We start from the raw sequence: 24,704 nt of genomic DNA on the forward strand, positions 1-24,704 counted from the left end.
TACTTGTCGGCATTTACATGCGGCGGCGGGAAAGCGTCGCTAAGCCCGACATGAAGAACGGCAAACGTTTTCAAATGTACCGAGTGAATTGTGTTTGATGTTTACGCCAATGTGCAAATTAGGTTGATGGAAGACTCAAAATAGTCTGTGAGCACAAATGATGAAAGTCGAGTCGAGTCCCGACACGCGGCAGTTTGGCAGACAAAAAGACGGAACAGAAAACAAAGAGGAACACATTTATTACGAACAACCACATAGCTTTACTTCCTGTTAGCTTGATGCTAACACACAATGCAAAACGCCAATGAAAGGCTCTCTGCGGTGTTCTAACTAAGGATTGGCGAGTGCTGATTCTTGGTATCTTAGTTATCGAGCCGATGCCCGGCCTTCTTTCAAGGTATCGGTATTTGTATCATTAGAATTATTTTATTATAAGAATAAAAGTTATAATGATGTACTTTATTGGGATATCAAGATCTTTCTTTAAAATGAGCTGTCATTGTTTTGTTCATCACACCCAATATAAATGCATTTAAAAAAGCTTATTTTTTTTATCAAAAAATTTAATTAAGGATAACTTAATTAAGCCCCCCCCCCCCCCCAAAAAAAGGTAAAAATAAAAACTAAATTATTTCTGGGTATTTTTGCTTTTTTTTTTTTTATTAAAAAAAGATTCAGGGATATGTGAATTAGCGGGTGCCGAAACACGAGCATGGGGGGGGTACACTGATTATTATTACTGCAGCTTACTGAGTCACATTAGATGGGAAACTCTTCTTGGTTTGTGTGAGCATGACGGCCCCCTAGTGGCCAGGTCACACACGCCAATTAATGAATCAGGATGCACAAAAAAGTAATTATTTATAGTCTATTTAATTACTCTATGTTACGACTGTACATTTTCCTAAAATACAATATTATAGTGCTATTTCTCTTTATTTTAAAGCGCAACATAAACATTTTTTGGTGGGGGGTGGAGACGGTTCAAAAATAGATGACAAGAAACCAATCAATTCAATTTGCAGGGACTTCATGGAAAATGATGTATAACTTTACATTTTATTTCATCATGCTATTACTGTATGCTCAGTGCTATTTTTTTCTGTAAAAAAAAAAATGGCTGGATTCATTTCAACTGGAAAAATTTACGAGCATGGTCACTGAAAAAAACAAACATGTCAGATAAGGTACCACTGTATGTTGTAGGCAGCAAACCAGAAGACATTTTGGTGTTTTTTTGGGGGGAGTGGGGGGTGGTTATCTCAACCCACCATCCCCCAACGACACTACACACTCACCTTCAATTTCATTTTTATCTTTTTCTTCAATGTTTATTCATATTCGCCGAGGCTTCTGAGAGGGAGATAAGAAGCCGAGTGCTGAGCCGGGCCCGAGGGCCGCCGGTCGGGAGCCGTAAATACTCCAGACCCAAACACGTTTGAAAAAGCGCCAAATGCCTCTTTCTTGTCACGTACAACATCCCTTTGCGCTGTTTGTCAAGAAAAACATGTCTGACCCTCATCTGTCAACTGTGTTTATCGTGATTGTGTGGGGGAAAAAAAAAAAAAAAGACGCGCGTGCAGTCAAAATGGCTGAAGGGCGCGTGATGACGTGCGCAGACTATTGTCTGATTCTCGTATGGAAACCTCCCTAAATCCCCTGCACAATGCATACCAGCCTTCTCGTTCGCCTTGCTTAGCTCCCGCCGCCGCCCCCAAAGATTCCCTTTGTCGGAGCCAAATATTCAAATTTCAAGAGGCCGGACTTGGAAATTCACTTTCCCATTCTCTGCTTTACACTTCAAGAGATATGAGGCTGCCTGCGCTGACAGTTTGATAGGTCAATTTGATTTAGCGAGATTGCGGCCGTGCTTCAAAAACATTACGTGCAAGGCTCATTAACGTGCACTGTATGTTGATTGCAGGGGAGTCGCGGAAAGCCGTTTTAATTGGAAAAACCCACACATATCAAGTTGTGTTGTGTTCACTCCCACAACAGCGCATTTCTAACGAGACTTGTGCATTTAAGCATCCAGCTTAAATTCACTGAAGACAATAAATAATGTTTGATGTTTCCAAAAAGACGCGCGTTCATCTAAAGACTAAATTGATCGGTAAACTGCGAGCTGTACGAATATCACAACTCACCGTAGCAATCCACACACACACAGTGCAAATGACGCCCCCTAGTGGCTGCGAATTGGAAAAAAACATTAGTGCAACGTGATTGGGCGGCGAAGCGCTTTGCGACGATGTCGTGACATCACATCACGGCCGCATCGCCGCTTTAATGCAAACGACCTCAGCTTTGATCGTCTGGGTGGGAAAAATGTCATTTAAAATGTTTGGCAGCTTTTACACTAAAGCTGGGGAAAAAGGCTTTCCTGTCGGATATGAGCCATGCAATTTTGCTCCCTTGAGGTACGTCAAACAAAAACACACACGTGGAAATGATAAGAATTAAAGCAGCGATGACTGGGCCATCGCACCCCCTTTTTTAATTGCAAATCCTCAAATGATTGTTCAAATTTGTCGGCAGCTTTGGCCACATTAAATGGCGTAAACAAAAAAAGCTTTTCATATCAGCGTTTCCTAATTATCTCAATATAAAAAGTCCACACCCCCCCCTGTTGAAATGCCAGAATTTTCCTCTCTAAATGTTTTCCAAACTTCTTCAAATGTTATGTCATCTACCGTGTGGAAGTAAAAATAAACAGCAGCATTCATATAACTGTGATGTGGCTGTGTTCAGAATCAACCAATCACAATCAGTCTTGTTGAATAAGAGTCAGCAAACCTGTCGCCATTTAAAGTGACACTGAATAACCCCAAGTAAAGTTCAGCTGTTCTCAATAAGCTTTATCATAAAGCCAGAAGGTTTTATGGTAACACTGACTGCTATTTGTTTTGTTTGTGCCAAACGTGGAAAAAAAAAGTCAGGAAAAGCCTACTAGAGCATCAGAACTTTATTTGTTGTCAATTAGGGGCACGTTGAATGAGTCCGGGTGTATGCTGACGCCCATTAACACAAGCGGGAATGTGATTGGTTAATTCTAAACACAGCCATATCCCCGTTTAAAGAGGGTGTGCACACTTATCCAACCACATTATTTCAGATGGCTGTTTATTTCTCCTCTCACAGATGATTAAAAATCTGTTTAGTTGTAGAGGTCATAGGTCACATTCAAACAGGGGTGTGTAGACTTTTTATGTCCACCGTGCATGTTACTAATGAGTCAAAAGTGGTTGATTATAAGTACAACTGGTGACATTTTACATTTCTATTAGTTAACACTTCATAAGTAGTACTGGTAGAAAGCAAATGCCAACTAGTGCACAGTTTTGCCTGACTATAGTAACATGTAGTTTTCCCACTAGTATGTTTATGAAAAAAAAAAGTATGATACAGTCGTTTTACTCGTGCGTTCAATTGTCTTACTTGTGAGGACAAAAGGCTTTCCATAATAAAAATAAATAAGGTGTGGTAGTGCCTGACACATGCCTACGACTAGTTGGGTCTACTAGTGCTGCACAGTAGTACACTAGTAAGGTTTAATTGCGTTTTAGTAAGCTAAAAGTGGCACTAATACTGGAAAACGTTGCTAATACACGAACTTCTGTATGTGAGTCCAGTCGTTCCACATTTCCACAGTACACTGAATTGTCTAACAAGAGAGTGTACTAGTACAAGAGCCACTGGCTGGGTCGCAAGGATTTTAACTAAATGCTTGAGGGAAAGCCAAAAATGTGCCCCCCAAAAAGGGCGATTCCATTAAAAATACATTTTCGACCCAGAATAGCAACAGCAGCAGCAGCAGCAGCGGCGTGGTTGCACGTTCAATCTTGAACTCGGGCTCCCTCTGCTGGATATTTCAAGCAGGTGCAATTCTTCCCATTCGATCTCGAGTCCAGGAGAATGCAAAAATACCCCCACCCTCCAAAAAAATGTCCTATGTAAAAATAAGCCCCAGAAAATATGGTTATGGATGATAGACGTGTTTCTCCACTAGAGGGCGACAAATCCCCAATCAAACACGTATTTTCCCCTTTTTATTTTGCTTACAGAGCTGCAGTTGATCCAACAAAAATCTTCTGTTGGTGCGACACAACAAGAGCAGCAGGATAATAAGGAACGCCTTAATATTCCGAGGGCCCTCCCCAGCCCTCGCCCTCCTCCCCCCCCCCCCCCCTCTCCCCCGTTTCATCTCCTCCCTCTCCTCCTCCCAGCTCCTCCTCCTCCTCTTCTCCCATCTCCATTTCACCTCCCCTCCCTCCCCACTAACGACATTACAACCTGCTTCCAAACCGCCGCCCATGCTCGGAGCTCCGCCGAGTGAGACGAGGCGCAGAGCCGCGGGGGTGTCGCCAACACAGTCGGCCTGAGAAGCGCGCGCGCGCACCCGGACGACCAGCATCACCTCCGGGACGAGGGACGAGGAGGAGGAGGAGGAGGAGGAGGAGGCGGAGGAGGAGGTTGAGGGTGGCTTGTAAGAAGAAGGAGCGGAAGGAGGAGAGGGAGAAATAAACACCACGCGTGTGTTTCCCCCCTTTTTTTTTTGGTGGGGGGGTGGGGGGTGGGAGTGGAAAGAAGAAGAAGAAGAAGGCGAAGGGATCCACCACCGGAGCCGAGTAAGTCGTGATTTTGCTTCTTTTTTTGCTTCGTGGCGGGCACATCCTGCAGTCGCGGGGAACACAAAAATGACAAATTAAGCGCGCATACCGCGAGATTGCCTTTTTTTTTTTTTTTGTCTGCGTGTTTATTTATTTGTTTGTTATTTTGGATTGCATTTTAGCATCCGACAGGTGTAACCGGACATGTTTACGCCCGTGCTTCATCATGTCATATCGATTTGTTGTGCGGCTGAGCGAAGATGAGAGAGTGCGTGCGTTTGTGTGTATACGTCTCAGCATCAGCACCACCACCATCATCATCATCATCATCATCATCATCATCATCATCATCATCATCATCCCTCTTATTTTTGCATTTGAATCCGGTGATGATGCCGGCTGGCTTCTTCCTCCAGTGCGTGTTGTGATGTGATGTGAGCAGTCTGCTGCTCCAATATGGCGCACGGTGTTGGCCATGACATAGCCCTGGCTGTCTGGATTTTGTGCGTGCGTGCGTGCGTGCGTGCGTGCGTATCCACTCCCAGGCTGATGTGCTCAGGTCGGTACAGTAGAGTACACCGGTATGCGTACGGTAAGGCACGTGTGGCCTTTCTAGCAACTGGGACCGTCGATGCGGGGGCTTGGAAAACAGTAGTGGATCCCCTCTATTTTTTTTTATTACTATTATTATTATTTATTTTAAATGCAAGTTCAAGGATAAGATAAAAATGAATCAGTCAAAAACAGAAATGAATATAGGATTCGGGCTAAAACTAATCACTATCTGCATGGTGGTCAGAATCCTTTCAAAAATGCAGATGAACACAGATTAAATCAGGCTATCAAAAACCTAACAAAATAATTCAAATTAACTAACTCATTTCGGTAAATTAAGTTAAAAAAATGTCTAAAATGAAAAATAACTTAAATGTTTTGTTTACAAAACTATAATGATTGTGAAAATGTCCTTCGCTTTATTCATTTGTCAGTTAATATCATACATGTCCGTCCAAAAGAAGGAAGGTCAAACAGTGGTTTGAGAAGTAGTTTACTTTTTTAGACAATTACCTTTTCTTTTCTTTTCTTTTCTTTTTTTTAATATTGCACTTGACAAATAGGCCTCCTCCATCTACAAAAAAATATAACTAACAAAAACTAAACCAAAACTAACAAACCTGCTTAAAAACGAATTTAAACTAACTGAATAATAATAACAATAATAATTTTTAAAAGTCAACAAAATAAAAACGAACTATAATGAAAAATCCCAAACTATTATAACTCTGGCTTGGGGTAAAGCTGTGCGGGGTCGCCCGCAAAGAATCTGTCAAAATTCGTAATGAACGCGTAAAAATGCTTGCTCTTGATATTGCTATGCAGTCCTCTGCATAGTTTCTTAAAATCCGTCAAAAATCTAAATCAATGCAGATATAAAGGAGGCTCTGGATGAAGCTACGCGGATGACCTGTCTGTCAGAAAATGAAACTGCACTGATAAATACAGGATGTGGATAAAACGATGTGGTGGCCCATTGTCAAAATGTAAACACCGACGAATGCATGTTCTGAATAGCGATCTAAATCAGTCCAAAATCGAAATGAACACTCAGGATAAAGCTTTGCGGCCTCCCGCATTGCAGCTACATTCATTGGAAACGATGCGGTCGGAAAATGACATTCACTCACTGTCAATCTGTATAGTAAGCTCGAATCTGCGTTCTTCTATATTGACAAACAGGCTTAGTTCCTTTAAGCTAACCAAGCTAGCGAGGCGACATGCTTCTGACTGATTGTATGAGTAAACACACAAACCGTTTGCGTTAGCGGCCGCGTGATTGCTTTGTTAGCGCACAGCAGGTGCGGCAGACAACACAAAAGTGCTTGTTTTTGTTTTCAGTGTCTCTTCCAGCCATTGTCTCCGCACACGTCTTTTGTTGAGCAGGCTTGAAGTGATGAGAGCGTAAACACAAACACGCCCATTGCGTCCTACTACTTGACACACACACACAGAACATACCAAAAGAAAAAATAGACTCATCTTTCATAAAAAAAAGATGCATTTGTATTTAGTAATAAGCAGAGAAAATAAGCTTTTTGTGAAATAGAAAGATATCAAGCAGAGCAGTGACTTTGACGCTAATGTTGTTTTGTTGCTTTTGTGACACCTCTAACTAAAAATCAACAAATAGCATTAGCGAGCAGTTTTAGTCGTATTAGCTTCTGATGATAACGTTATAAGCGAATAATGTTTGCCCCTGTGGGGGTTTGTGGCATTTGTGTTTGGCCATGTCATGCTATATTAACTCATTCACTGCCATTGACGGCTATAGACGTCAAAAATTAATTTGAACTATTTCCATTAGTTTCACATTTTTTCCACTTTTGTTTACAAGAGTATGAAAGCCTAGATTTTTTTTAATTGTACGTGTAGAACAAATTTAAAATTCCTGATTAATCATGAGTTCACTAGTGAAGTCATGTGATTAATTACAATTAAAAAGTTTAATCGTCTGAGGCACCTAATAAAAAAGAAAATAAAAAGATTATTAATAATTAGGGGAGTCAGACGATTACTTTTTTAATTGTAATTAATCACATGACTTCACTAGTTAACTCACGATTAATCAGGAATTTTATATCTGTCCTAAACGTACAATACATTTTTTTCTAGGTTTTCATACTCTTGTTAACAAAAGTGGAAAAAATGTGAAACTAAATAGAGATAGTTCAAATGAATTTTTGACGTCTATAGCCGTCAATGGCAGTGAATGAGTTAATATAGCATGACATGGCCAAACACAAATGCCACAAACTCACAGATAATCAGGAATTTTATATCTGTTTTAAATGTACAATAAAAAAAAATCTAGGTTTTCATACTCTTGTTAACAAAAGTGGGAAAAATAAATGTAACTAATAGAAAAAGTTCAAATGAATTTTTGACGTTTATAGCCGTCAATGGCAGTGAATGAGTTAAGTCAATTTAGCTTTGCTATCATACAATGCAGAAATACTAAGCTTGAATTGAAATTTGTGTTTGCAATTGCCCTGCCTTAAATCTTAAACTAACAGAAAAAGTATTCATATCGAATTTTTGACATCAATGGCAGTGAATGAGTTAATTGACAACTATATTTCGGTGGTTAGGGTTAGGGTTAGTTGGAGTTGCTTTTCTGACGTCACTTCCGCTCTTTGCTCATTGGTTCAGTCCACTGTTAGCTGAGGTTTGCCCCGCCTCAGAAATGCGACTGATAAGGCGGTTGACCAGACTCAGGCAAAGCCGGAGAGTGAGTCTGGATTTCCAGACTAGGCGGGGTCCCAATATTTCATATGTTTTCACAAAAATTTTGGACCATCCAAATCAGCGTCACTCTTCTTTGCACGGCAGCAGCGTTCACTCTCCACGCGATAAGAAGAACATAGTATATAGTAGAGATGTGAGATATTCTTAGATGATGCAACGCGGCCCACCTTGCTTCTTTCAGTGCGGTGTGTTTCTATTAATCTCCTTTTCTCCTGGATGGTCACATTACACATTAGCAGCCGCCTCGTCCTCCCTCCCCCTTTTCCATCGACTGCTTTGTCATGACGGATAAGTTGAAGCTCGAGAGCATCACCAGATATCTTCTGGAAACTGTCATTTTATCTTCCCCAGTCAATCCCCCCCCCCCACCCCCACCCCCAGCTCATATTCGTTGGTGCACACTCATGATGCTCACCCGTGGCCGCTATCAAAAGGCCTATTGATGCCATGCCAACGGCGGGATTTTGAACTGGACGTCACCCCAGTTTAACACACACAAACATTCACTTATGCTCACGATTCCGAGCGAAAAGGCGGAACAACATAAACAATTCCCGAGCCTCTTGAGAACTTTTACTTTTGGGATGCTGCCCAAAGAAGGCACCTAATGCTTCCTGTCTTAGCATCGGAGGGCCTCGTTGTGTTAATGCATCGGCCTTCCTATATGAGGATACTGCTGATTGGCTAAAAAAGACCACACAAGCACTTGTCTTTAGCTGCGCTTCCAGGATAGGAGTCCATTTCTGTCCCGAGAGGTAACGTCTCCACTACACTAATGCAACCCAGAGGACTATTGGGGGTGTGGGGGTGGGGTTTGGGGGGGGGGGTTGTTTGAAATAGAAGAACTATAATAAGATAAGCAGAGAACACGTTAAGATTCGCGACACAACAAATAAGCACATAATATTGTGGAATGTCCACTATACTGGCCTGAGTTGCTGATGAAGACACCAAATAAAGTTTGAGGCACACTGGGAAAAATTTGTCAGAGAGATCGCCAAGACATAAACATGGAGGCACGCAACAGTGTGGAGTGACCAGAGTCTAAATTGTAATTGTCTTTTTTCTTTTAACTCCTTATTCACTTATAAAATAAAGTCTGAGGTAGAATGTGGAAGTAATAAGGCTCATAGCTCGCTGGAACATAAACATGCACACAAACACACAACATTGTGAAGCGACCACATGTCTACTGGAATGCTAACTGTCGTTATGAGGTGTTGTTCGTTCATAAAAATAGATCTGAAGCAGACTGGGCGGAGCTAATAAGTCACATAGTTATCCCTTACCTGTCAACATAAGCATGGACACACACAACGGTGTGGAGTGGCCAGAGTCTAAATTGTAATTGTCATTTTAAAATAAAATCTGAGGTAGACTTTGTGGAAGTAATAAGGCTCATAGCTCCCTGGAATATAAACATGCATGCACACAACATTGTGGAGCGACCACATGTTTACTGGAATGCTAACTGTCGTTATGTGTCATCTCTTCATAAAAATAGATCTGAAGCAGACTGGTCGGAGTCACATAGTTATCCCTTAACCGTCAACATAAGCATGGACACACACAACATTGTGGAGTAACCACAACTACTGGAATGCTAATCACGTTAATAAAAAATAAATACATTGTCTACACATTACCTGAGATCTGAGGCAAACTGGGCAGAACTAACTAGCTGCCCACAGCACAAAATATTGTGGAGCGACAACACGGTCAACCTTGGTGTCAACGGTGGTCCATAGATTAGACCTGTGGTGCAATCATCCCATAAATTTAATCACAATTGCACATTTTACTGATGTAATACTTTGTTGCGACATTTGTCAGACGGTATGTAAAGCAAAAACGTGGGAATTTGTTAAAAGGGCACAGATCACTACATTTTACCGCGCACGGTCAAATGCCAAAAATAATCATTTAAAAAGCCTCACACCCACCCAGTGACTTTTAGCCTTTTTCCTGACTCACTGTTGAAATGAACCCACAAATTTAACAGCTTCCGACGTACTTGTCATTTTTATTTGATTGTATAATACAGCTAAGCCTTATGTCAGATGGCTGCAGACATGACTTCATTTTATTGTTTACAACTACTCGAGACGTTTTTCATGGGCCATCTCGTAGCCCCCCCGCCCCCCACCCACCCCCGACCCCTTCGATTGCTAACATTGGACCTCAACGGATTTCCTCGAGTTTTGACTGTTGCTCCTTCAGACGGTCGGATGCCTTGACCTGCGTGTGCGATTGGCCTGGGACAGGAATGTGTATGTGAGCTATTGTTGTCTTTATTAGTTGGGTCGAAAGGAAGGAAGGCGTGGAAATGTGGAGCGGAGATTCGGAAAGCAAAGTGCTTCTCCAGCAGTGTGAGGGGGGAACTGGAGATTAGTTTCCTTTCTCTTCCAATGCTGAGCGAGGGTCATTAAGCTCAAGAGTCATTTGACTGTCATCATTCTTTCTGTGGAGTAGAAACTTTTCTTTTTTCCCCCCTGCCAGACACTTCTATTACTTGTACGTGTGGGATAATCCATTCATTTGTTGCCAACTTGCTGTCTTGCTTACCCTTTAAAGCAGTAGTGGGTAAAATATGGCCCTTGAATTCGATCCCTTGAGCATGTTGTTGTTAACTCATTCACTGCCATTGACGGCTATTGACGTCAAAAATGTATTTGAACTATTTCTGTTTTCTGTATTTCTGTTAACAAGAGTATGAAAACCTATAAATGTTTTTTAATTTACATTTGGAACAGATATAAAATGTATGATTAATCGTGAGTTAACTATTGAAGTTATGGGATTAATTACAATAAGAAATTTTAATCGCCTGACGCGATTAAAAGAAAAGAAAAGATGATTAAAAATTAGGAGCGTCAGGCGATTCAACTTTTTAATCGTAATTAATTGCATGACTTCACGAGTTAACTCGCGATTAATCACAAATTTCATATCTGTTCTAAATGTACAATAAAACAATTCTAGGTTTTCATACTCTTGTTAACAAAAGTGGGAAAAAACATTTTAACTAATAGAAAAAGTTCAAATGAATTTTTGACGTTTAAAGCCGTCAATGGCAGTGAATGAGTTAAGTCAATTTAGCTTTGCTATCATACAACGCAGAAATACTAAGCTTGAATTTTAATTTGCGTTTGAAATTGCCCTACTGAAAACGTTTCTAGACAAGAAAATACAGTTTGCTGCTATGCTCAATATGAATTGAAGAAATAAAAACTGTTGACGGTATAAGAAATATAACCATATTGTTGTTTATTTGTCATATTTTAGATTGTTTAATCAAACCCTTTCTTCGGGGCAGAAAGCGTCATTTGTTTTGATCTCACCTTAATTGCCTCCAAATGAACTTCTCTTCTCCCCCTTGATGGCAAAAGTGCCACTCTGAGCTGAGCTGACGATTGCCTCTCATGCACAAGTCTCCAATTAAAAAGTTAAGTAGCCGCTTGTCGTTTTTCGCGCTTTGCAGGTTGATCGTTCCACTCGACTGATTTTAATAGCATCCCTTGTTGTTTGTTTTGTTTTTCTAATGAAAAAAAAAAAAAGTCATCCCACAGGGTTGCTGCAGTATTTCCCTGTGGAGGCATTGACGTGTTTACTGGCTGCGCGCGTGGGTGACGGCAGGCTGCTACGGTGTCCAGTTGGTGTTCCAGTTAAATATAATCTTTTTTGTTGTCCGCCTTTTTGCCCGTCCAGACGGCGCAGCATAAATAACCTTACAGTTACGTCCTACATGAGTCATGCTATACAGTGTGTGAAACGTCACAGCTAGAAATCACACAAGTGGCAAAAGACTGTAAGAAGTTGCATTCAATGAAAACGTGTCCCCATTTTTGTCTGATTTCGACAATCATCATAGGTAGCTTCCATTTTGGGACTGGTGGGATTATGTCTCATTTGGATGTGTTTAATGATATTTCCGCCTTGTGTAAAGTGAATATCGGTGCCAGAGGAACGTTGCTCTTAGCGGCGAGGCCGGTGGGGCTCTATGCGGGCCCTTAATGTGTTCCTTCCTGGAAATGCTACAAGAGCATTGGCTGCACTCATCAGGGGAATTGGCTCGGTCGTTAGTCAGCTCTCCTGCAATGCACCTGCCTTGACATATTGACAAAATATGGGTTTGTTTGTTCAGGACCACTTCCTGTTTATTGGCGGGTCCGGCCGATGTTGTCGGGTTGTGTTTGCTTGAGCCTTAAATCGAATCAATGTTCCGACAATGCTGCAGCGTTTCTAGAATTCACCTTTGACATGAGGCCACACCCACAAAACGCAGACTGGCCAATCACAATTTTCAATATTTTTTAACTATACAGTGAATACAAAAAGTAGGGGTGTCATAATTAGTGAGTTAATTTAAAATTCCTTTATTGCCACAAATTTTTTTAATTACTTGGAAAGCCTGTATTGGGGGAATTCCAGTCGCAATGCAGCAGACGCATCCACGTCAAAGTTTAGCAGTCGTAAATTTAATAATAATGCATCTATTTGTGGAGACTGGGATCAAGTTGTATTTTATAATTTAAAAAAATTTGCACAATTTCACAAGTTACCATCTAGTGGCAGAAAAACAACCTCAACACAAATCAATATTACACTTGTTTTTTACAGCACTGTATATTTTATGAATTATTATAAAATTACTGTATCAATGACTAAAAAAATGCAGCCATATATCTTAGTTTACATTTTTTCCACTTTTATGTTAACAAGAGTATGGAAACTTAAAAAAAAAAAAAAATTTTTACATTTTATTGTACATTTAGAACAGATGTAAAATTTGCGGTTAATAGTGAGTTAACTGTTGAAGTCATGCGATTAATTACGATTAAAAATTGTAATCCCTGACACCCCTCCTAAAAAGTATATACTGTATGCCATTTTAACAAGGCCGTGTAGACTTTTTAACCAGTTGAATCCGTCAAAATTTAAAATCAACGCAGATAAATGCAACCTCTGAATATAGCAAGTAAATTGAGATGAGTACATCAACACTTTTAGTGACATTTTGGTTTGGTGGTGAGCTTTTTTCTCATGTCAAGTTAAGTGCCTCGGTTCAATAAAAGTTGACAAACACTTGAGCTGGAATGCTTTTCCCACAGCAGGAGCGTTTATGTAAGGCAGCACAGGCGCGCATTGAGACAGCGTGAGTGTATTGTGTGCACAGTTGCATTGGGCGGCGGTCGATCAGATGATCGCGCTCGTGTCCGTGTGACGCTGATGCGGCTCGTTGACACACAGCAGAAGGCGGTGTTGTGGTTCTGACTGTGTGAGTGTTTGTGTGCGTGTGTGCCGGCAAAATAAGCTCCTCCATTGGGATGAGATTTTAAGAGGGGGTGGAAAGATTGGCCGGAGCTTCCCAGAACAGAAACATGGACGCACACAACATTGTGGAGTGACTAGCTAAATTAGGCTAATAGATAGATGTTAGCAAGTTGGCTAGCATCCCATTAGCACCAGGAGTTACGTGTTTGTGTTCACACCAAGCAAAGCAGAACTGTTATATCCTAACACTTCCCCACTATTACTGCCATCCTTTCTGTGCAGCAGCTCCTTCTCCTTCTTGTCTGGAAATCATTACAAGTAGAGTAGGAATCTCCTGCTGGCACATTACTGCGCTGGAAAGAATCCAAAGCAAAGCAGAGCAACGCGTGTCGAACTTGTTGACAGTTTGTTGTCGTGGGAGGCCAACGAGCAAATGCTGTGCTCAGCGAACGTTTTTGCTTGACCTGCGTCTCACTCTCTCCCTCTCTTTCATTCCGCCTTTAGGATGGATGATGTGTCGGATGATGTGTCTCAAGAGGAGAGGCTCCAGGTCATCGCTGTGAGTAGAAAAGCAACTCGGAGCGTCTTCTTCGCTGAACCTTTTATGTCCATCTCCTTGCACCATTAGGAAGACATCAAACGCTAATGCGCTCGCTCACTCGTGCACTCCCTCTCGCTTGTTATTTCTGTGATTACTCACACTTAAAAGAAAGATAAATATTACTGGATGTAACACACACACACACACACTTTCTCTTTCTTACAAACACTCGTTATCTACCAGCAACACTGACAAGTTATCATTTTTTTGTGATAGAAAACAGGAAAATAGGTGAATTTCGCTGCATGCTTTGAATGTGAGACACTTCAAATTCAACCAATAGTCGTTGAATGCAACCAAATGACTTGTGAATTTTTAGAAAGAAAAAAAAATATTTTTTTATGCTCATTTGTTTCGACCAGAAAAAACATCTATTTTCAAAAGCTAATGAACTTGATTATTCTGTAATTATCCACTAAATAAAAAATAAAAAATAAACACTTGTAAGAGTAAAGACTTACTGAAGTAAGAAACAAATGTCACACAGAATTTATTTTACATACACAGACATTTTTCATTTCAGTAGCAAAGCACTCTTGCAGAAAACATTAAAAGATGGGCATGCTTTGAATGGCAGACATATTGAGTGATATTCTTTGAGAAATGGCTTGAAATTGAAAATAACTTAGTTAATTCAGTATTTTTTTTAAAATATTGTTAAAATCTGAGGGACCCTTGCAGAAAAAAGTGAAGGGTGTGACTTCTTGCTGCATGCTTTGAATGACTATTATTGATATTCATTCACCACAGCCAAAATTGCATGAAAATATTTTTTTCAAAATCCCATTATATTACCTATTATTTGAGTATTTTTCATTTTCTCTGTGTATTTTGTAATCAGAATATGCATAACAATAATGTTCTAATTTGGTTGTAGGAGAAAAGGAAGAAGCAGACAGAGATTGAGAACAAGAGGAGACAGCTGGACGATGACCGACGACAACTCCAGCATCTCAAGGTACGCTACAAAAGAAACAAACCAAAAAATAAAACAGAAACCTCATTGTTTTTAAAGGCAGCTTAAGCCAAGAGGAAATTAGGTCAGCACAATGTAAAGGGATGTCATGAATCACTAATTGAATCCATAAAGGTTTACTGTGAAAATACAATGACTTTCATATACCGGCATGTCAACCCTCTTCCTTCCCTTTATAGTTTTAGACTTTTTGCAACAAGGATTGCACAAAGAATTTGAAAGTTTTTGCTGATGCAACTCACCACAATGTAAAATGGGCGTAAACAAATAAAATAATAATAATCAGAGGTTTTATTGAGTCAACATAAAGAAGATTAGTATTGCCAGTTTAAATTATTGTAAAATAATATTTCTCATAAAATAATACACAACCATGAGTGAATTGTTTTTTGTTTATTTTAGAAATGTAGTCAAAAGTGCCTATCTAAAAAAAAAACAACTGCAAGTCTTAACATTTCTTAAAAACTTGGTGATGAAGTGCTGCCTCCACCAGTGAAAATACAAACCATTTTTTTACTTTTTACTTTTTAAGCCATGACAATTTGGTCGTCATGCTTATCTTTTCTTATCTTGCCTCATCACAACACTCTATCTCCGCCCTTATTGTCATGGTTGGTAATGACCTATGTAATCATAAAGCAGGCTAATTTCAGTGATGCTAAAATTGGCTAGTTACGATATTATTATTTGTATTATTTTTATATTGTTTTATTTAATTTAAAAAATGTATTAATTCTTTTTTGGGGAGATAAATAAATAATATGTTTTAATCAATTGGTAAATTAGCTCCTGCTAATTAAATTAGTGCAATAATAGCATTTAAAATACTGAACATGAGTTATTTTTATATGAGTTATTATTATAAAGAAAAAAAATTAAATTTTCAAAATTTTATTCTGTTAATAAGACATTTTGTAATGGTTGTTGCAACTTTTGGCTTGTCCCCCCATATATATATATATATATTTATGTATATATATATATATATATATATATATATATATATATATATATATATATATATATATATATATATATATATATATATATATATATGCAGTACATATGTTACTACAACAACAGAATATTCCCTTTATTTATTTTGGCAGTCGTTTCTCCATTGCAACCCCCCTTAAGTGCAAAAACAAGCAAAAGTCGTGTTGGGCCGTGAATCTTTAAAAGGCTTAAATCCAAGTTGATGATAAACAAACGCTACCAGCTCACTGCAGGCCTCCCGGGCGACGGCGCTCCTTCATGTGAGCCGAATTGCGGCCTCAGCAATTCCTTCAACCCGTGTGCGAACCTCCCTGACCACTTTTACGGAATGTTCCAAATAGACGGCAGATAACAGCAGGAGCTCCCCCCCCCCCCCCCCACATGCTGTTTATACACACACACACACACATGATGGAGTCTTCACGCACTCGTCATATCAAGAGGCAAGGTTTTTGTCAGTGCATGCGTCAACGTTATCAAAGGTATTTGACGAGGTGGCCGATAAGCAGGGGTGGCAAGAGTATACTCGTGCTCTGTACTTCAGTTGAAGTACAAATACTTGGGTAGAAAAAGACTGGTAAAAGTAGAAGTGCTTATTTTACCCCGAGCTTGCAACATTTTTCTTTGCAGTAATATTGTATGTTCTAGGCTGTTTTCGTCCATCCTGCCATTTTGGTTTTACACTGACCTCTGCTGTTGACTAAAATTCACATCAAACATGTTTTCAAACATAGAGAGCAAAAGTAAAAAGTCATCATAAACAGAAGGTGAACTACAGATACCTGAAACATATTCATAGTCCGTTCCAGCCCTGCTAGTAACTAAGAACGCAAAGATGGCAGTGAGCGTGTGTGATACGAGCTCATCTATTTTCGGAACTCATCCCTTGTCGCGTTTTGTGTGTGCGGTCATTGTGTACCTCAGTGAGGGAACGCGCAAGCCTCAAACAATGCAGACGGCTTTGGCAGAGGAAACGCAGCTTTGTCCCACTCCCGCCAACAGGAAACGCCTCACAGACACACATGCACGCATAGAAAGTGTTATCAAACGCTACAATCAAAATAAATTTGTGCTAGCCGCAGCAAGTCTTCGTAGCCTGGTCGTGTCTGCTAATGAGGAAAACCGCGTTGAAAAAGTCAATTTTTAATAATTATGGCCTGTTTCCTTTTAAGCGCCCCATAGCAAAAAAAATCAGCTACTAATTGACGTCCCACAAAAGGAAGGGTGGGGGTTGTTGGGGGAGGTTTCACAAGATGGCGGCAAAGGATGTGTATTTAAAACAACCGCATTTCTTAGCCTTTTGTCAGCTAGCTTAATGCTAGTGCACATAATGGTAAACAGTGCAGTATCACATTTAGATACAACAGTACTCAATCATTTATTTTTTATCTTCTGTAAACAATTGAGACAAGCTGAGGAGCCTAATTGACTATTCGTCCACATACAGTATATCGGTCTGTCTTATACTGCCTTCAAGTGGCCAAGTAGGCAGCAGTACCATGATCACTCAATTGATGCAAAGTGTGGCAAAAAGATGCCATTAATAATGCTTTTTTTAAAATTTTTATGCTGGAACAAATTAATGGCATTCCCATTCATTTCAAATGGGAAAGATGAAGTGAGATCAAATTCTTTCAGTATATTTTGCTTGTTAGCTTAGCATAAGCTGCTTGGAAAGACATTTTGGGAGTGTTACTATTTGTTGGGACATCATCAGCAAATGCGGTCTACTTGGCAGTGCAACCTGCTTTAATGGAGACGTAGTCGAGCAGAGCTCGTCTTTTGATAGTGGTAAACTCTCCCGTGAAATAATAGCGAGTCTATGTAATGTCCCCAGAGACGTGCGTGCGTGCGTGCGTGCGCGTGTGTGTGTTGCTGCAGTTCCGCCCTTTGTATGCTACGTTTGCAGCTTTTTATCCAATAGAACAATGGAGAGACACATAACTTTATGACCCTGCTTGTGTGTGTGTGTGTGTGTGTGTGTGTGTGTGTGTGTGTGTGTGTGTGTGTGTGTGTGTGTGTGTGTGTGTGTGTGTGTGTGTGTGTGTGTGTGTGTGTGTGTGTGTGTGTGTGTGTGTGTGTGTGTGAGTACATTACATGATGTCATCTGCTGGCGGAGTAGGGTGTGGCAGAATTGAGATTGAGCCAGGAGAGGGAGGGAGGGAGGGTTGGAGGGAGGGAGAGAGGGAGAGAGAGAGAGAGAGAAGGGATTTTTAGATTCAGTGCAGGTCTGGCGTAGGAAGGGTGTTGAATTACAGCGTGTGTGTGTGTGTGTGTGTGTGTGTGTGTGTGTGTGTGTGTGTGTGTGTGTGTGTGTGTGTGTGTGTGTGCGTGTGTTCTTGCTGCTCTATATTAGTACGACAACACCCTTGACTATGAGCTGCCGTCCGGGACATAATTCAGAATTACCTCTCCCGCGGTCAACTGAAGCACTCACATAGTCAACACACTGTTAAAATTCCTTTCGCACACTACTGAAAGGCTGCCACACACACTGCTGAAAAGCTATCACACACTGCTGAAACACACACTCACGACTGAACTGATCTCACACGCCGCTGGAAAGTTTTCGCACACTACCAAAACGTTCTCACGCATGACTGAAACCCTGTCACACACTACAAAAACACTCTACTGTCATGCTCTCACATTATACTGAATGGATTTCATCTCACACTGCCTAAATGCTTTCACACACTATTGAAACACAATGTTGAATCTCACACACTTCTGAAATGCTCTCACACATCTGCAAACGCACTCCTAAACCTACTAGTGAAATGCTCTCACGCCTTGTAAAATTCTATCACACGCTACTGTAGACTAATGCTCTCACACGCACCACTTACTATAATTGATCTCAAATATCCTTCTGAAATGCTATCGCACACAACTGAAACACTCTCACACAAACTGCTGAAAGGCTCTCAATACACTACAGCACTATGGCACTACTAAAATAGTTTTTGCTCACCACGAAAAAAAAACATTCTCACAAGTGCTAACACTCTCACACACAATGCACAAATGCTCTCACACTACAAATGAAATGCTCTCTCACAAACAAACCTGAAATGTTGTCATTCAAACTACTGAAGCGCTCTCACACTTGATTTTTTTTTTGTTTTCATATACTACAGAAGCACTCTTAACTGGAATTTTGTTTTTGTGCTCACATGCACTATTAAAACACTCTCATTCACACTTCTGACACATTTCAGTCTTACCGCATTTCAGTTTGACGTGTGAAGCGATTTCAGTGGTGTGTGTAAGAGTGTTTGGCCAGGGTCTATAAGAGGTATTCAGTAGTGTATATAGGACTGTTTAAGTCGTGTATATGAGAGACTTTAATCTATGTGTGTGAGAGGTAATTCTGATTTATGACTTTACGTCTTGTGTGCTGTATGGCTAGCTGTGTGTGTGTGTGTGCATGTGCGCACTGCTACACTCCCTGGGAACATTGAAAGAAAAGCACTTCCACAGATTAAAAAGCTCCTGATAAGAAACAGCAGGGCTCTACTCTGACATTTACAGCTCAGTTTAACACACAACACCTTTCCAAAAAGTTCACGAACTGCCTAATGCATGCAAGAAGGCAGGAAACGGAGGAAGGGGAAAAGAAACTGTCGAAATTCTTTTTGCATCACTGCTGAGGAATTCACAAGTGAAGATTTTTTTGGGGTGTCTTGACGGGGCTGGAAAACGTTCCCAGCTGATTTTCCATACAGCCTCTAGAGGTCACCTGTGCGTCACTTCCTGTCAGAACAGATGCATGAGAAGGCCCACCGTGGTTTATAGTTATACCTCATAGCCATGACAAGTATTTGTTTTGGTATCTGCAGGAGGGCCACAATTGTACAGCGAGTTAAAATGACAGCATGATAGAGATTGATAAGGGGATAAAGATTTGAAACTTTCTCATTCAAACTCATTAGGATGAGAAAGTTTATTGTCCTAATGAGAACAAGTACGGGGCCGAACTTGATAAATATTGAAGGAATTGAATATTGACAATTATCGACCCTCGACCGTTTTGCAAGAAGATTCGGCAGGAAAAATTACTCTTAAAACATCCCACATAAGAGGATAGTTGCTCATCTTTTTCAGACATCTGACAATCAAGATCAATTGCAAGGGAGGGAAAATGTCAGTATGTGTGCACCACTCTTTGGACAATCAAAAAGTCTGAATATTGTGGGGGGGGGGGGGGGGATAGACGTCAACTTTTGAGAAAAATGTCTCTCAATTTGAACAACATTTAAACATCTTCTATGTCGAAAATTTGGAATCGAATGAAATCAAATTTCCTTTTTTGTCCATGCAGTCCAAAGCTCTGAGGGAGCGCTGGTTGTTAGATGGCGCTCCGGCCGAGGAGGAGACGCTGAGGCGTCTGCAGGAGGAGGAGGTGAAGACCAAAATCTTGGAGCAGGTCATTCTCAGGTCAGTGTCGGGGGGGGGGGGGGGGGGGGGGGGAAAGCTATTTTTCTACGTGTGCGTGCCATGCAAGATCTTTACATCTGATTAAATAGCTAGTGATCCACTTCAAACAGTACGCACTTAAACTTTAGTCTGCTAGCTTCAGGCTAATGCTAACATGGGCAATGAATAGCATCTATGTGGCTGTGATATAATCCTTAGTTTAAGCAAAGGATATGAACAGAAACGGTCAAAATAATCATCAAAATGCAAAGTTATGAATGATTTTCACTTTTTGAATTAAACCTCTGAAATAAATAATTTTCAGTCACCAAAATTAATTAATTAATTAATTTGTGACTATGTAGTCTTTTTTTTCCCTTTTTTTTTTTGGTGGGACTGTATTATCTATTAACCCAGGTAAATGTGGACACAGTTATGCCAGTCAGTTAAAGCCTTTAAAAATAATAATAACCAAAATAACCTGAGTTTCAGCTTTTTGATTTGAACTACTAAAATAAGGGAACGTTTTCAAACGTATTCCAATTCATATAGTGTGGATTCGCCGTAAATCTTCTGGTTGAGAATAACACAACAAAGTGGCATTTGAAGTAAATCATTTTCATCAATTCAGCGGTACATACAGTAAACACTGTTCACATTTGTAAATAATGCGCACATGTGCGTGTGTCTCTGTGTTGTGAGATAGGCTGGAGCAGGAGATTGAAGAACTGGAGATAGGAGCGCCAGCCAATAAGGGTGTGGCCAAAGAAAATGGAGGTACGTCGGGTTGCCACGGCGACACACAATTAGAGCGGAAACCATAGCAACTTCCTCATGCGGCTCCCTGAGACAGAGCGAAAGCTATTAAACGCCACCGGTGGATGTGGGAAAACTAGACACATTTTGTACTCAGAAGTACTCATGATACTTGTGTGAAAATAAAAAACGTACTCAGGTAAAAACAGAAGTATTTATTTTAACACCTGTACTTAAGTAAAACTAAAAAATTTTTTTTACAGATGCTGAAATGTACTTATTATACAGTTTGTTTTTATTTTGTTTTCTTTTAGTTCATTATTAGTACTTTTAGTTGTTTTTTTCCAAAAAGGCCTCATTTTAGTTTAAGTTGTATTAGATTTAGTATTGGTTTTTGTTTTTCTTTATAAGGAGTGTTTGTCTTGTAGCATGTGGAACAGCAACATACTCACCGCGATGAACAGGGGTTCACTGTATTTCTCCCCCCCCCCCCCCCCCTACCCCCTGACATGCTGTCTGCCGCCCCCGTAAGGAGAAAACGGCGTCGTGAAGACCCCTAAGAGAGAGGTGGCCGGGATTGAGGCCAAGCTGCTGGGCCCCAGCCCCGAGCAGGCCAGCGCCGACAACCCCGTCACGCTCGTCTTCATGGGCTACAAGACGGTGGAGGAAGAGCAGGAGGGCCGCACGGCTACCGGGGCCGACGGGGCCGACGGCAACGTGAAGGCCGAGTTCGTGGTGATCGAGGACGGGGAGGCCAAGCCGGCGGCCGGGGCCGGGGACGCGGCCACGGAGGACCAGGCGCCGCCCAACGGGAGCATGGCGGAGAAGGAAAAAGCCGAAGGGGTGGAGGAGAAGGAGAAGAAACCGAGCTGCAAGTGCTGCGTGGTCATGTGAGCGTGTGCGTGTGTGAGGATGCACGTGTGTGAACGCGCAGGCTTGTGCGCCTATGCATGTGTCTGTTTGCAAGTGTGTACTTTCGCTTTGTGCGCGTGTGTTGAGAATGTATGAACGGTGTGTGCGTGCGTCAGGGACTGTACAATGCCAATTTACCACCTTTGAGAGCCCAAACAAGCTCCAGCTCCAACAAACAACAACAACAAATAACCACAAAGACTTCCAAGTACTCGGCCTACTTTTCACTTGTATTTGACTTTTGATTTCTATTGATATTTTTCTATTTTTCTGTCTATTGTATTCAGTATATCTTTGTTATTGTTATTATGATTATGGGACTGTGTACTGTACTGTTTGTTGTTATTGTTGGAAAGGGAGGACATAGCTGTTAGCTCTCTGGATTGTACCACTACCCCCTCAAGTGGAGGGGGGGGGGGGGGGACAAAACCTGGAAACCTAAAAAAATTAATAAAAATAATCATTCATAGTCCAAACACGACACAGATGCTTCGGAATATATATCTCTCTGTGTAGGCCTAGCTAACTATTTATCAGCCGATTTCATATTGCAATATTGTCTAAGATATTATTTTGAATAGTATTTTAATATATTGATATGAAATTATGTTTTATACAGTGTATTTATTTGTTTTTTGCGCTTCTGTGTGTAATCCATCACGGCCATCACCATTAACGTGCATGTAAGCTTTGTGTCATTAACCAGCGCCTTCTTTGACTAACGGATTTACGCTGCAGGTCCAAGTGCCCAATTTTGCATTAAGGCTTATATTAGGGCGCTGGAAAAGCCATCAGCTGGGTGATATTGCCCTCTAATGGATTATCCATGCAATGCATGTGTCAGATCATATACGTCAGGGTTTTAATGGGGGGGGGAAATATTATACTCATGAAATAGAGGGCTCAAAATATATTGAATTTAATATGATAAATTTGGCTTTATAGGGTTAAATTATACGTTTACTTACATATCTGATACAAATCAGATTCTTACATTTGGAAGATCTGAAGAAACACGATTCCTTGCATAAAAAAAAAAATGGTGTCACTTGAACCGTGCAACATCAATCCAGCCAAAGTCACGCTAGCCGCCGTTCGATCACAATATACTCCATAGATGCTTCCCGTCAGTACTATGTGGTAAACAGTATATATAAATCTATGTACATGAAAGTCACAGCTTTTTGTATTATTTCAACTGTTATGAACAAGTGAGTTGCGCAGCTGCCGAGGGGCAGGGAAGTCGGTGTTCCCCTCACCTCCGGACAGTCGACTCGTAGCACTGCATGAAGCCTTTGCAACTGTTTGGATCGTCTCGTCACTGTTGAGTCTTTTTTTTGATGTGTGCGCTATATCACCCTTTCACGTGAATGTAAAAGCGAGCAGGGGTTCCATCCAGATTTCTTGGCCCATAAGCGATGAGAAGAAGAGGAAGTTAGGCTTTGTGCAGCTCACGCTCAATGCTTTTTGTGTCTTTATGAACCAAATAAAAATCTGTTGCTACTGTAAAAATGTCTTTGTTGACTGGTTGATATGCTCAACTGTACTTTTTTTTTTAAACAATGTTTAAGTGTAAGTATATAAAGTACATATTTTGACTGTGCTTAAGGGTGGTTCATTTTGTGTCCAAAAGAAGACGCTGAGGACGTTTAACGGCTGTAATGTGTATGCCAAGTCTGGAGTGGCGCTGTAGCGCAGCCACAGGGAGTTAACAGAAAGCATAGAAGAAGAATCAGCGTAGAAGACAAACTTCTTTTTTTTTTTACTTTATTGCAATTTACAGAACAAACGGCTTTGCATGTATCGAAACAACATGAAAAAGACGAACACAGGAGAAGAGACAATGGCGGGTGATTCAAGTGCAAGACAGCTCGTTGAACGTGGGAATAAAGAAGCAAAATATTTTGCTGCTAAGGCGGCTACGCAAAACGACGGCGACACGGCTGTCCGCCATTGTTGTTGACCGACTGACGGTTGGCGCACACGTCATCAATCTACGACAATGCGTCGCCATCGAGCTGCGATCATTACGTCATCGCTGGAGGAGTATCCCGCATATGGTGTCCAGAAATCTTTCCACTCTGGAGCCCGGTTGCAAAAGTGATCGGTTTCAAGTTCCGAACCGCGCCATCGTGTGGACGAACGTCCTAAACGGTAAGAAACTTGTGAGGATACATTGAAACTGGCTTTCGTGTGTACGGGGCCTAAATCTGTGATAGTGAGCGCTTCTCCTTTGCTGAGATAATCCATCCCACCTCGCAGATGTGCCATATCAAGATGCTGATTAGTGCACAGGTGTGCCTTAGACTGCCCACAATGAAAGGACACTGTATGTAAAAGGTGCATTTTTAATGGGGGAAAACCAGTCAGTACTGACCAATTCCTGAGTGTGAGAAAAATAAAACAAAACTTCACATTTCAGAGTGGCCTTGTATTGTGTGCAGTCTAAGGCACACCTATGCACTAATCATGCTATCTCATCAGCATCTTGATATGGCACAATTGCAAGGTGGGATGAATTATCTCGGCAAAGAAAAAGTGTTGCTCACTATCACAAATTTAGAATGGTTTGTGGACAATATTTGAGAGAAATGGGGATATTGTGGATGTGGAAAAAGTTTTTGATTTTTTGAGTTCATCTCTTAAAAAATGGAAGAAAAAACAAAAGTGTTGCGTTCATATTTTTTGTTTGAGTACACGTTTATAGGAACTGCAAAAATATCTCCATTTGCAGATGACGAAGTTGGCCGCTGTGAAGTGGGCAAGTGGAGACTGCCTCCCCCGATCGTTGGGAGAAACTCTCCTTTCTCACATTCCAAGGAAGTATAGTCAATTTCTTCCACATGTACAGTTGCAT

The 24,704-nt window shown here is 40.8% G+C and overlaps 1 protein-coding gene across 1 annotated transcript; it reads left to right on the top strand.

The window, feature by feature from the left end:
- The first annotated feature begins 4,210 nt into the window (after positions 1-4,210).
- On the top strand, positions 4,211-23,450 carry palm1b (paralemmin 1b). The gene is made up of 6 exons (XM_086095646.1): positions 4,211-4,628; positions 13,692-13,746; positions 14,666-14,746; positions 20,085-20,200; positions 20,886-20,956; positions 21,468-23,450. Exons 2-6 carry the CDS (start codon positions 13,693-13,695, stop codon positions 21,827-21,829), a joined length of 684 nt encoding a protein of 227 aa, XP_085951772.1. The 5' UTR covers positions 4,211-4,628; position 13,692; the 3' UTR covers positions 21,830-23,450.
- The last annotated feature ends 1,254 nt before the right edge of the window (positions 23,451-24,704 follow it).

This window comes from Leptonotus elevatus, chromosome 14, assembly GCF_054856555.1.
Source record: "Leptonotus elevatus isolate MCC_2025b chromosome 14, RoL_Lele_1.0, whole genome shotgun sequence".
Taxonomy (NCBI): Eukaryota; Metazoa; Chordata; class Actinopteri; order Syngnathiformes; family Syngnathidae; genus Leptonotus; species Leptonotus elevatus.

Coding starts and splice junctions, on each gene's coding strand:
- palm1b (XM_086095646.1), top strand. CDS start 13,693: ATGGATGATGTGTCGGATGATGTGTCTCAAGAGGAGAGGCTCCAGGTC. Junction 14,747..20,084: donor GACAACTCCAGCATCTCAAG/GTACGCTACAAA, acceptor TTGTCCATGCAG/TCCAAAGCTCTGAGGGAGCG. Junction 20,957..21,467: donor TGTGGCCAAAGAAAATGGAG/GTACGTCGGGTT, acceptor CGCCCCCGTAAG/GAGAAAACGGCGTCGTGAAG.